At 44.4% G+C, this 13,060-nt stretch overlaps 1 protein-coding gene across 16 annotated transcripts in view; it reads left to right on the forward strand.

The window, feature by feature from the left end:
- Window positions 1-13,060, forward strand: part of BIN1 (bridging integrator 1) — a 94,297-nt gene that overhangs the window by 62,456 nt on the left and 18,781 nt on the right. For 7 of the 16 annotated variants that reach the window (XM_032692696.1, XM_032692705.1, XM_032692700.1 and 4 more), the window contains 2 exons: window positions 6,978-7,128; window positions 11,188-11,316. In XM_032692696.1, the coding sequence (XP_032548587.1) occupies window positions 6,978-7,128; window positions 11,188-11,316 (280 nt within the window). Of the gene's footprint in view, window positions 1-2,246; window positions 2,298-6,977; window positions 7,129-11,187; window positions 11,317-13,060 lie in introns of all 16 variants that reach the window. The other 9 variants (XM_032692688.1, XM_032692691.1, XM_032692697.1 and 6 more) reach the window with 4 other exon arrangements.

Genomic DNA, 13,060 nt, shown 5'->3' on the forward strand with positions numbered 1-13,060 from the left:
TCTTTGGCCCCCCAAACTTGGAATCACCATTTTGCCAAAACCTTATGCCGGTTCTATATACCCAGATGAAGTGGATTTCCTTTTCTGTGTGTTGAGGAAGGAGTTGCAGTGTCACTAATATGAGGCCTCCTGACCTCAGAGAACTTTCAATCTGCGTGTATGCAAGGAGTGAGTGTCCTTTAAGCCTTTAGTTTTGTTTCCTCAGCTGGGTCCTATCCTTTATGGTTAAGTGCAAGTCTGCACATTCTCTAGCACTGAGAAGGGAGGGAGAGGTTGGGCTCTGGATTAGGCTGACTGGCTCTCATCCAAGCGTGTGAGTGATGAAATAGTGTTAGGCTCTGGCTTCCAGCTGCTGCTAATCCCACGTGCTGGGCAGTCAGGAGCACAGCCCAAGTCCTCAATTGGTGTATTGATGGAGGGAGGAGGTGAAGTCAGCATGAAGTAAGAGCAAGCTGTGGTCTGAGTGCATTGATTCAGAAGGAGTAGATCAGCTGTTGAGACCTCTGTGCTCCCTTGTTGCTCCTCCCAGTTTAACCTTTTGTTGCAGTCACGCAGAGATGACTTGTGTGCCGCCTTCCTCCAGTGTGTGTGGTGTTTGCCAGCTCTAAAGAACGAGGAAGTTTGAGTTGAATTTGGCCCCTGAATTTTGGATTGCTGACACCAGATTTCAGAGATGTAGAAGTGCTGCTTGTGAAAATGATGTCTTCTTCCCAAGTTAGTGTGGGGTGTCTGTTGATCACCCCAACTCAATCAGACTGAAACCTTGTGTGGAGGCTGTGGTGCCCATCCTCTTGCTGCTGTGGGCTGCATTGTCTCTGTTAGTAACATCCTCCAGGGTCTTTGGAGGAGGATGAGGTAACAGGACAGATAAAGGCTATAGCCATTGCTTTGTCCAGCTCCTTCCTCCTCCTTTCTTTCTTCCTTGACAAACTAATTGCAGGCTGCAATGACAGTTTGGCCCAGAGATGTTCATTGCTGTTGTGCATGAAGTTTCTGGCCCGAAAGAACTTTCAATGAACAAATTACCTGTTCTCACAATTCCTGCCCCCACAGACTGCTGGCTTCATCTGGGACTGTAATGGGTATCTCAGCTGCAGTTCTGTACTCTTTGTCTGGCTTTGAGACCACATGGCCCTAAAAGCCAAAACTGAGAGCACGCGCAGAGGTCCCTGTGTGGGGAGCAATCTGAGTGCTGCAGCTTCATCTTGCTGCATCTTGGCTGAGATGCTAGATCTGCCTCAGAGCAACTCTCTTCCTCCTTAGTGCAATGGGGCAGGGTGTTGTAGGAGGATGTAGCAAAGGTTTGCCAAGGTAGTAAATATGTTTTGCAGTGACCAGGAAATGCTGTGAGGCACTTCTGTCTCTGCTGCACATCTGGCCTCTCATTGTGGCACAAGGCTGGAGTGAAAGTGTGTGGGAGGAAATAGCTTATTGTGGTCTGCAGTAGGAGCAGATGCTTCCCTAACCCTTTTCTACTGGGAAAAGGATTGGAGATTGATACAATGGCAGGAAATGAATGAGGAGGTGTGAGAAGAGAGGCAATTATCTGTATATATCATTATGACATTTGTGTGAGGCCTTACAGAAATACTACTGTGGTTGATGAATCTGATGCTGGCAGTGTAGCACAGTAGCACAGAGCAGCTGGTGTATTTCTGGGAACCTCAGGCATGGGTTTGGGATTTGCTTCTGAAAAAGTTTGAACATTCAGGGCTCAGATGCCTAGAAGAGCTAGGAGATCAGTAGCGTTATCCTAGAATGATTGGACAAACTGGAAAAAGGCATGGTAGGAAAGCTGATGATTAAGTTCCATGTACAAGACTGTGCAGATCACATAAGTAAAGGAGAATGGGGAGCTTGTTTCTTTTGCAGCAATAATCACAGTGGAAAGTGAGCAGCTGTGAAAAAAAAGACTTTTACAGGACTCTGGTGGTCTATACAGTTTCCTTTTTCTTTTCCATGTGCACCATGGCCCCATGTTCCAAAGTGCAGGGAAAATTCTAGTTTGCTTACATGTATATAGATCTTTCACAGGCATAAAAACCCTTCTCCCACTTTCTCCAAACCAGGCCATAGCTTTCTAGGAATGAAGGGAAGCGTGTGTTTGTGTGTGTGTGAGAGAGAGAGAGGAGGTCCTGTTATCTTAATTACGAGTTTTGTGGCACCACATAAATGGGTGCATGGAAGCTTCCTGGTTTAACTGTGCCATCCTGTAACTGAAGTGATTTGCGTGCCATCCTCAACAGAAAGAAAACTAAACTGTTCGCCAGGCTGAGGAAAAAGATGAGCAGGTACCGGTATGGAGAGCAGCATTTCGATACGTGTTTGATTTAGTTCCTAAAACTGGAGAGGCTGTTGCTGGACTCTAACAGCCTGGCACGTGTTAACCCTGTGGTGGGAGAGGGATTCTTTGCATGATATGATGTGTTCATGGCCTGCTGGGTCCTGCTGAGATCTCTGTGTCTGGATAATCCCATTAACTGCTTGTGTGCCTGATTTGAATCCTTGCTTCTTTTCCTATCTAAGAAGGCAGTGTGAAAACTCAGGCATTGTCTGTCCAGTTGGTTTTATGTGATGGAAAATGCAGTGCTGTGTTTTCCATGGGATATATGATCAGTTTTAGGTTTTTAACACTTCTAGCTTTAACTATTGGGTTTGCCCATTTGAACAAGTCTGAAATGCTGTATTCTCATTTCCTGCCTGGCCAGGGAGGACCAATAAACAGGTCTTTCACACTCAGAAGTCCTGTCCTATCTACCTGTTGCAGTTGGAAGGATGATGAGGTGGGAGAAGGACACTTCTAGCTTTGCTCCTTACTCGCTCTGTTCTTGAGGATCCTCACTGTCTTGCTCTATCCATTTAAAATTTTGTGCAGAGCTGAAGGAAAAGGAAGTCTGTTGTCTTGTATAAAGACTAGTGCCTGCATCTTGCCTTTCAAGACAGTGATGGCATTCATTAACTGGATTGCTACAATGCCTAGAGTTACCATAGGTTGAGGACTGACAAAAACATGCTCTGGAGCAAAGTGGGAATTGCTGCATAATTCCTCTAATTTTCATTTATTTTTATTCATTGTGTTAGTACTCCCTCCATGGGGCTCCTATAGGAAGAAAAAAAATGGAATTATCAAGATGGTATCCTGCAAGCAATAAAAGCAAGTGCTGGTGGATTGGTATCCTTGCTTTTCTGATTCTGGCTTCCTACTGCCTAGGGCAAGTCATGCCCTTCTCTTTGTCTCTGCCATGCATCCTTTGTGAAGTGGGAGGTTGGAGAGTGGAGAATGGTAATGGAACAGGGAAGCTGATTCTTGATACTTACATCTCAAATGAAAAGTAGTGAAGCAATGTCTTGTGTTGTTACTATTCTGAGGTTTTCTACTATAGGAAAAGGAGGATAAGGATTCACTGGAGTACTTTTCTGGATGTCTGTCTCTGGCCTTGGTTGGACTGGTGTTGTACCTGTACCAGGCAGGAAGTCTAATATTTCCAGTCACTGAGAACGGATGGATGCTACAGCAGAAGGAGAGCTAATAAATCTCACCTCGATGAGCTCTAGCCACAATGTCCTCCTGCTCTGCCTTGATAAAATCCAACTGGCCCAGCAGTTAAGGTGCCTGACCTGGGCTGTGCTGGGGATTTCTGCTTTTAGAGCAGCTGCTGGAGTCACAGATAAATGTGCAATCCCTGGTGCAGGGAAGAAGGGCCTGGGGCTTGGTCAGTCTTTTATTTGCAGAAAGAATGTACATTTGTGTCATCACAGGTTTGGGTATGTAGGTGCTCTATTTTTTTTTTTAATAATTCTTCAGTATGTTTTGATGGTAAAAAATGAATTATTTTTGGCTGAAAGGACCTGTGTGTGCCTTAGCTGAGATGCCAACCTTTTTTTCTTTTTAATCTGAGAACTTGGCAGGAGGTAACTGGTCTGTTTTTGTCATATTGGAAAGTAGATTTCATCCTCTAATGTATGCTTGTTACAAGTGCATGGGAATCCCATCTGCAGATGTTACCCTGCTCTTCCAGAACAAATGAAGCAGCCCCATGAAGGGTCTGGGAGCTAAGCAGCACTAAAACAGGCTGGGGGATTTTTACTTTCAGCTGGAATAGCTGCATTGACCCTGTTCCTGACTCTCTGTTTGCAGAAGAAAGTTGACACCCCCTTCCCTTCCTCACCTGATATTCCTGGATTTGGCATCACTTTCCAGTTGCTCATGGGAAGGAAAAAGACAGAGCAATGACCTTGTCATTTTGGCTTGCTTTTACTGTGTTACTCAGTGTGGGTACAGTCCCCACACTCTTACTTTTTTCTGTGTTTCCTGGAGCAAGCAGTTAGTTGGAGACAGGACTTTGCTCTGTGTGGGCTGTGTGTGCTCCCTGAGGACATGTGAAGGACAGGATCCTGGTGACTGTCTCTCTTGATGCTGGTTGCACTGGCTAAATTCATACAACAAGTGCAGGAATGAAGGTGCCACTCCAGGGGCTGAAAAAGGCTCAGCCAAAATTAGCACTGGCATTTTCCTAGGGGCATTGGCCAGCGCATCAAATAAGCTGTAAATAGTAGTGACTTAACGAAGTCTTTAGTGTGAGGCCCTCACAGCCCACTTTCTTCCCCTCATCCTACAAGGGCTGACTCACATGGGAACCTTTTACCAATATATCTCCAAATTAAGTAAATGCCAGCACCAGAAATAAGACACTACAAAGCTGTTTCATGGCCTTTAGAAAATAAGCCTAAACTTCTTTCTCATTGGGAGAAATGACCTTTTTAAATCCCTAGAAGGGAAAGCTTACCCTTGTCTTGGTAGGCCAGCTGATAGCCAGCAGTCCCAGTATTCCCAGTGTAGTCTGGGCATTTGAGAAGTCTTGGCAGTCTAGGTGTAGATCACTCTGTCCTCCATCTTCTCCAAAGTGCTTTCAGCTCTGGGGAAGGTAACGTGGTTCTCCCCCGCGCCCCCCCCCCCAGCATCAGAGGACGTTTTCTGTCATTTCCTGCTGCTTCCTGGTTGCTCCCATTTAGATCAGGACTTCCTTACCTTCACCCTCCAACCGGTACTATTTTGAATCTGTAGCACAACCTTGTAAATTTTGCAGAATCTGTCACACAACTCACTGTATTGAAATGATTTCTGGGAACCTTCGAGGAAGGACACTGTAGGCATTTCCAGTCAGACTGAAGAGCTGCAAGGGTTGGCGTACATGTTCTTTAGTCTCTCGTCTTCTCTTTTTCCTTTAATTTCCCTTTTTCCCTTGGTGTGTGTGCCCCTGGTTGAGAGCTGCTGGCAGAGAACGTCATTGGGTTTGTTGCATCATGTTGGTGTGCTGCTGGCATCAGTGTCATCAGAAGTGTCCGACCTGCATGTGGACCTGAGAACAAGTGCTTTGTGGGGAAATGTGCGTGTGGGGTGTGGATATGGGGAGAAAGTGGGGGGAATGGGTGAGGGCGAAGTGAATGGGAGCTTGAAAGCTGGAATGCTGACCAGGGTGAGATGCTTGCTTGGAAGGGGAGGTTTGTTGAAATGCCTTGCTATCCCTTCTTCCTTTTGCTATCCCCCACTTGTAAACAAATGTTTAGGAATGAGGCCATCATGCATGTTAGCCAATGACCACCATAACTTAGGTGTCCAAGTGTGAGTGGATGAAGCACATGTCTGAAGCTCTGGGCCCTCTTGGGACAGAGCAAAGAAATAAATGACTTGATGTCCCTTCAGAATCCGGTCTGCATTGCTCTAGTTCTGGCCCTATGCCAGGATTTATTATCAAGTTGTAGGAAAGGATATGTTTTTTTCAGCCTCTCCCAAGGCCTTCAACTTCACAGAAGTATGACTTTATAAGTGGAGGCAAATATCATATCCTGTAGATGAGGTTGCACAACCTTTTTGCAATATGCTGTGATATTCTGTTTTCAGCTGTGTATAGTTTTGCCAAACTGTAACCACTTCTGCTGAAATATCCCACACCAGTGTGCGTACTTCTGTATGACTTGAGAGATATTGATTAGTTGATTTTATGGGAGCTGAATTTCAGCCAAGATGATTCAGCTGTTCCTGAGAATTTTGTTGTTACCTTCATCCCTGTTGAAATTCTCTGGTAACCAACATTTTACCAAATTTTCATGATTCTGTACTTTAAAGCACTGACTTGACACTCAGCCAAGGCACCCCTCTAGGGAAAGGCGTGTGCCTCTTGCCATTCCTTTGAAAAAACTGCCCAAATCTGTCCAAGCTATGAACCAACAAATGCCATTGGTGTAACTTCTTGCAGCTTAATTCCCTGAAGAATCCCTCTGTGTGTCAGAAACAGTCCTGGAATAAAGACCAACTGGTGAGACTTCATAATAGTGAAATATCTATTACCAGCTGGAACCTCACTGTTCCAGGCACTGCTGTCTGCAATGATCTGTGAAACCTCTGTCTAGTTTGCTTCTCTTCTGGCTTAGCCAGTTTGTACTACGTAGAAGTAAATGTTACTATGGTTACAGCCTTATTCAGGTATTATGAATCTATTAGTCGTAACCCATGCAAGTGTCAGTAGACCACCACACAGAAAAATTCTAATCTGTAGAACTTAAATGAAAAGCAAAGAACTCCTTTCCTCATCTGCTTCTCCAGTGTTAAAGACTATGACTTAATATCAGGCACGTAGGTTAGAATCTAGCAAAATCATTATGCCTGGTTGTTTTGTTTCTAGTTTTGTTGTGTGTGAGGCAAGTATATCTATTCTGTAGGAATTTAGCGAGTAGCTAAAGTGAGTGCTGCAAAGTAATGCTACTGCAGTGTGTTGGAGTGCAAGTGACTCAGCGAAGATGCTTCTCAGAAGCTTGTTGAGGCTTCAAATATCTTCATCATGTGTCTGGACAGTGAAGCAAAGAGATAATGGAGGCCACTGATCTGGTCTGGTTAGCAAAACTCCTCCTAGGCCTGGCTCAGACTTCTCTCTCTTTCTCTCTCCCTATCTCTCCCTTTCTCTCTCCACTTCCTTCAGTGACAGCACCCCAGTGAAAGCAAATAAAAGCCCCTCGCCTCCACCAGATGGATCTCCCATCACCAGCCCTGAGACCAAGACTGTCAACCATGAGCTGGAACCATCCACTTTGGAAGCGCCTGGGGCAAGCATCCCAAAGTCACCATCTCAGGTAGTGTCCCCATGACATTGACCATGTCTCCACAGTATGACCGCTGATGGCACAAGCTCTGTGAGTCAAAGACATCCAGCAGTTGCTTTTTTGGACCTCATCCTGCTACTGAGAACACAGAATGTGACATGGTGGTTGTTCTCTTTCGCTGGTTCCTGAGAAAGTTCCTGAGAATTCGAGTTGCTTCTGGGTCATCTCTATATCATATAGGGAAGAACTGAGTATCTCTGAATGGCTTTACAGGCTGAAGGCCAGTAATATGTTTTGCTGTCTGATATGATGGCCAAGAAGATCCAGGGAGGATGGAGTTGTAGCTAGGCAAGGAAGTTTGTTCTTTACATTTGAATTAACCTGTGGAATTCAATGGTCCAGTTTCTTCTCAAGAACTGCTGTAGATGAAGAAGGTTAAAATAAAAAATTTTATTATTAATAAGGAGAACATCTGTACTTTGGATGTTTTACTTTACTACCAAGATAACATATTATGCTAAAAATAAAGGGGTTATATTCTTATGCTATGAAGAAATTATGTGAGTTCCAGGAAGAAGACTGTCAATTATATGGAGTCTGATGCTTTCTATATGGCCTTTGTTAGGTCTTTCCATACACAGGAGATAGCCAGCAGCGTGTTCAAAATAGTAGATGTAGCTACTCAGCATATCATATGATATGTTTGACTTTGGGATTTAAGGAAAATAAAACATTTACTTCCTCTTCCTGTCCCTCTGTTGCTGAGTGGGAGAAAAGCTTAGTAGGGAAAAGTAGTAACTAGACCAAATTTATGTCTGGTCCTAATCTTTGTATCTCAGTAAGTGGGACACTAGGGAATAGTCTTCCAGGAAGAACTAAAGGTGAGAGAGGTTCTGGCCAAACTGGTATGGGAAAACCTATTGCCTCTGAAAAGAGACGGGTGCAACCCATAACTTCTTTGTCGTTGCCATATGTAGCAGCATTATTCCAAATCCAGGCCTGTGGGGTAGGCTGTCTCCTGTTTCTGGAGAGCCTCTCAGAATATTTTTCTGTCCACTGCATTTTTGACTTTTATGATTATGCAGGGACAGGAAGGGGATGTTTTTGCATTGGCAAAAGGTTCCAGCCCTGTGAGATGTGTGGATGCCTGGCAGTGTCTTTTCAGGACTTCTCCAGGGTCTCTGCACAGCCTAGAGTGGCTTCACCATGACCAAGGCTAGGACCTTGGAGTAGGCTGTGTGTATGGGGGAGAGAAGATAGTATATCCACAATTGCCTTTCTGTTGTGGGTTTGGTTTTGATTTTTTTCCCCCCAGAGATTTACAGAACTTGGCTAAAATTTTAAACAAGAAATTGTACAGATTTATTAAGCTGTTCACAGCAGACTTCGCTCACCCTGTCTGTGGACTTGTCTTAATGAGTTTGGCTTCTTCCCTTTCCTTTAAATAGCACAGATAACCTTTGTTTTTGCCAGCCTGCAAGTGCTTTCTTATTCACTTGCTGCCTGCCTGCCTGCCCACAGGAATGGGGCTAGAAGCACCCCTTGCCAAGCAAGCAGAACATTCCAGTGCAGCCCTGCAACCTCGGATGGGCCTCAGGATGAGACTGAAATGGTATTTGCAGCTAATGCTGCCACCATCTGGCAGCTCGTTCCCAGTCTATATTTAATTCATCCCCCCAGGCATCACTACATTGAAGAGCAAGAGCTCCACTCCATAATCACACTACCTGATAAGAGATGGAGCTAGCTCCAGAGGGAGGGAAGACAAGGGCAGGAGTTTCACACTCAGAGCCAAGCCTGGTGTCTCTATGGTTAAAGTCTAGAAAGTGTGTGTCAGCTTGTCAGCCAGCTGGGAAACACAAGTGTCTGCTCAACTTTAATACTGAAGTCTTCACAGGTCTTATTACTTTTGACCTCTGGGTAAGTGATTTGTTCAACAGTCCTCCGAGGGAGGCTGGGGGGCCTCACCCTCTGTGGGAGGATGGACCAAAATGCAAAAAGCAAGAACAGTTCTCTGGCCTCTTCATGTCTGAAATACTAAAGGAAACCATAAGCAAAGGCTGTGGAAAGAAAGACGACAAAACAGGAGTGACCAAATAAATGCTATCTAAATTTTGAACTATTCCCTATACCAGAAAAAAACACCAAACCTCTTTTACTGTCCTTTAATTCTTGAGAACAGTTTATTTCTGTCTTTTGGAAGAAATTAATGCTGTCAGCTCTCTGTGTAGTGATTTGATGATGACACAGGACTTCAGGGAGTCCATGAAACTTCAAAGGTCAGACTTCTGCTCTCAGTTACACCACTGAAATGCTGTAATGAGACTTTTGAAATCAGTGCAACTATGTTGAATTTCGACAGGTAAAGCTCTGGGGGATCCAAATCAGCAGAAAAATTTTAGAGGATTTGCTTTATTCTAGGCAACAAAGTTTTTAGTGAGTGATTAATTTGTAGGTATAACCCAACATCAGTATGTAGTCATCTTGTCTTTGAAATGTGATTTTAGACTGCTATTGGAGGTAATGCTGGATAGTGTGGAAGTGGTCGTCTCCAAAACACTAATGCATTGGAAGGAAGGAGACTGTATTAGAGAAATAAATAGCAGAAAAGTTGTGATATTTTTGACTTTAGAGTTAGTAACTGGAACCTTTCATTTCTGCAGAGGGTGGCTAGGTTCTGAGAATAGCTTTTCCCTGAAATTTCTGATCTCATCTTGCAAGCAGGGGGTTTTCAGAAAGGGATTGTTCTCAGGGAGTATGGACACACCACCTTCAGCAAACAGTGAAAAGTTGAAAGAACACATTATTTTCATTATTTCCCCTAGTTAGCTATACAGAGGAAAATTCTGTGTTTCCACACACACTCACTCTCTCTAAAGTAGGTTAACCCTGTAGAAGACCAGGCACATCCTTAGGAATCTAAATAAATCCTTGTAGAGCTCAGTTATAAGTTGGAAGAATGAACACAGGACTAGGAGCCATGGATTTCTGTGTTTCAGCTCTGGGCTTGACACTGATAGACTGGGTACACATTGTCAGGTCTCTGAGTCTTGCTGCCTTGGGATTCTAGGTATGATGAGAAGATCAAGTAGCTGTAAAACTGTATTGTAAATGGAAAGCATTGTCAGTGCTAAGCATTGCTTTGGTGCTGGGAACTTGTATGGCTGCTTTATTTCAACACAGTAGAAGCTCCTCAAAGTCTGATTTGACCTAGAAATGATCATTAAACTTTTAGCACAGGAAAAGGTGAAAAGGATGTGGATGGGTTGATCTAGGGAGGGTCTACCACAGCTTCCACAGGGGTGTGAATGCAGTGTCAGGCTGAGTCTTTAGCATGATGGTGGCTGTTGGGTATTAGAGTTACCGGGTCAGATGGTTTTATGCATTCCTTGGGATCTCCATTTGGAAAACATGACTTCATTAGTGTCAGTGCTCACTGGTGAAACTGAGAGCAGAGTTGGGTTCACAGCAGTTGTGGCTTCTTGGAAGTTAGAGTTGTTCTTATCTAAAGCTAAGATGCCATCAAGAGCTCCTTCAGACCTTTCTTACAGCACACTGATAACCAGTGCACCAGGGAGCCAGTACTGGGCAGATCAGTCTGTCCTCATGGTCACCTGCCCATAGTAGGACAAATTGAGCCTGTTCTCTTGTTCCCTTAGGTATGGTAAGTACAGAAAAAGGGAGGCAGCGCTGGCCTGTTCTGTTGGATCATGTTCTCAGTAATTGATCTGTTCCCTTCCCAGTGGTTCTTTTGAAGGTTGCACATGCTTTAATTATGTATGCATGTCCTGTCAATGCATATTAATTGTGTTACGCTTCTCCTCTGCAGAGGGAAACTTGCCCACGGCTGAAGTGTAACTAATGATGCCAAACCTTCTCTGGAGGCGTGTGATTGTTTATTTTGTTTTGTTTCAATACAGCCCTTCAACCCCTACTCCCTCCCTCTTCAGATGGAGTTGATTGGACCCTGCTCTAAGCCAGTGATTGTGGTTTCCCTCACCTTCAGTTTTTGTGACTAACCTGGTTCCTGTCTTTGGTTTTTTTGGGTGTCGCCGTCTGTGCTGTGGCCGTGTGCTCACTTGCATGCAGTTGAGGAAAGGGCCTCCGGTGCCTCCGCCTCCAAAAGTCACCCCCTCCAAGGAGATCAAGCAGGAGAACATCATCAGTCTGTTTGATGACAATTTTGTCCCTGAGATAAGTGTGACAACCCCTTCGCAGGTTAGCTGCTATGCCCTGCCTAATTTTTGTCTGCCTCTGAACTTTTCCTTTCAACCTTTCTTCTCTTTGGAGGTGTTAAGTCATGAAACCTGGTCAGGTAAAGGAGGAAAGGAAGCTCAGCATTGGACCTTGGAAGGCAGTGGGTTAGATAGGAGGCTACCTTAAAGGGGAGGGTGGCTAGAAGGAAGTCTTGAGTAACACACTGTCCTTTGAGAGCTTTCATTCATAGAAGAAACTTTCTGGTCAGGATGCCAGAAAGTAATCACTGCATTTGTTCAGCAGCGATGCATGTGGATTACAGCTGTCTTCATATCCAATGAGCTCTCTCCAGACTCACTGATCCCGAGTATGGATGAAGCATGTTTTTTCTGCTCATGTATGGCCCTAACTGCTGACCCAGGTATCTCTACCAGTTTTGGGAGAAGGCAGTTTTGAGCTCTCTATGCCTTTACACGTGGGTTTTGTGGCTTAAAGCCCACCCCTGCCTAGGAAAGACCAACAGGAATTGCATGAATTTCTCTTTGCAAAGAATAGAGGCCTGCAGTTAGATGGGCCTACTGTTAAGTTAGGACTGCTTACACAGTCTGTCAGTATTTCTTGTCAGGTGGAACCTGAAAAGAAGCCCTGAAAAAGGAAAAACATTTTCATATTATATATTTTCCTCTTCATTTTCCCTTTTATTTACATCACTGCCAGAGGGGATGCCCAGGTAGAGAGTTCTGTGTTGGATCTAGGCGAATGGCAGTCCTTATGTATATAAGAGCCTGACCAGATTTCTGGCTGTATCATGAAATACCTGCATATACTTTATATATTTATATATATGTATACATGTGTATATATTTTTCTCCCTAAATGCTTGTTAAAGCACAAATAATGTCTCTATTAGTGCTCCTCTGTGACTCAGCCCCTAACTTTTCTTTGCATCATGCTGCTCCATTGCCTCTGGTTTGCCACCTTCCACCCATCTGCTGAGGAGCAGAGATGAAGTGGGGAGGGAACGAAGTCCATGTCAGATTTTGCATTGCAGAGCAGAGAGATGATTTGACATCAGTGTTGGAAGGTGGGGACCACAGGCAGCTGAGCAACACTATCATTTTCTGTGCTTCCTTCTCCTGTATTTTAGTGGACAGCTCTGTCTGCTCCATGGTTTGTATCATGTATTTCCACGTGAATGCCAGTCCCTTAGTCAGACTTGCTCTTCTGCACCTGATCAGTGCTCTGACCCAGGGTGGCATTTGCTGTGACTTTCAATTAGATGGTAGTTCCGAGGGAGGACTCTGATTGCCAAAACAATCTTCACTGAAGTACCCAACAGCTCCTACAACTCAGTGTGTTGCCCAGGGCTGTTCCTGTCAGATGTCTTAGTTCCAATGAGAGATGTCTTAGTTTCAATGAGCTGTCTTGTGGAAGATCTGGATAAAGGGAAAGGCTGCTAGCCCTTGCATTTAAATCTTGAATGGCAGGTAAGGCTATTCCATGACTGCAGCCTTTGATGTGTCTCTACCAAATGAAACTAAAGATTGCGTTTGGAACTGCTCTAATGGGTAGCTTGGATGTGCTGGAAGAGCATAGTAGATTGACAGTTGGTTTTTCCATACTGGTCAGGGTATATTATTGGGAGATGAGAGAGCTTGATTCCTTGTCCTCATCCTTGCGGATGCCAAAGACACATTCATAAGGGAGAGAAACATCTCTAAGAGAATTGGAGTAAGAGAAACTAGAGGAGGTGAAAATTATGGTG

Source organism: Chiroxiphia lanceolata, chromosome 7 (genome assembly GCF_009829145.1).
Source record: "Chiroxiphia lanceolata isolate bChiLan1 chromosome 7, bChiLan1.pri, whole genome shotgun sequence".
Lineage (NCBI taxonomy): Eukaryota > Metazoa > Chordata > Aves > Passeriformes > Pipridae > Chiroxiphia > Chiroxiphia lanceolata.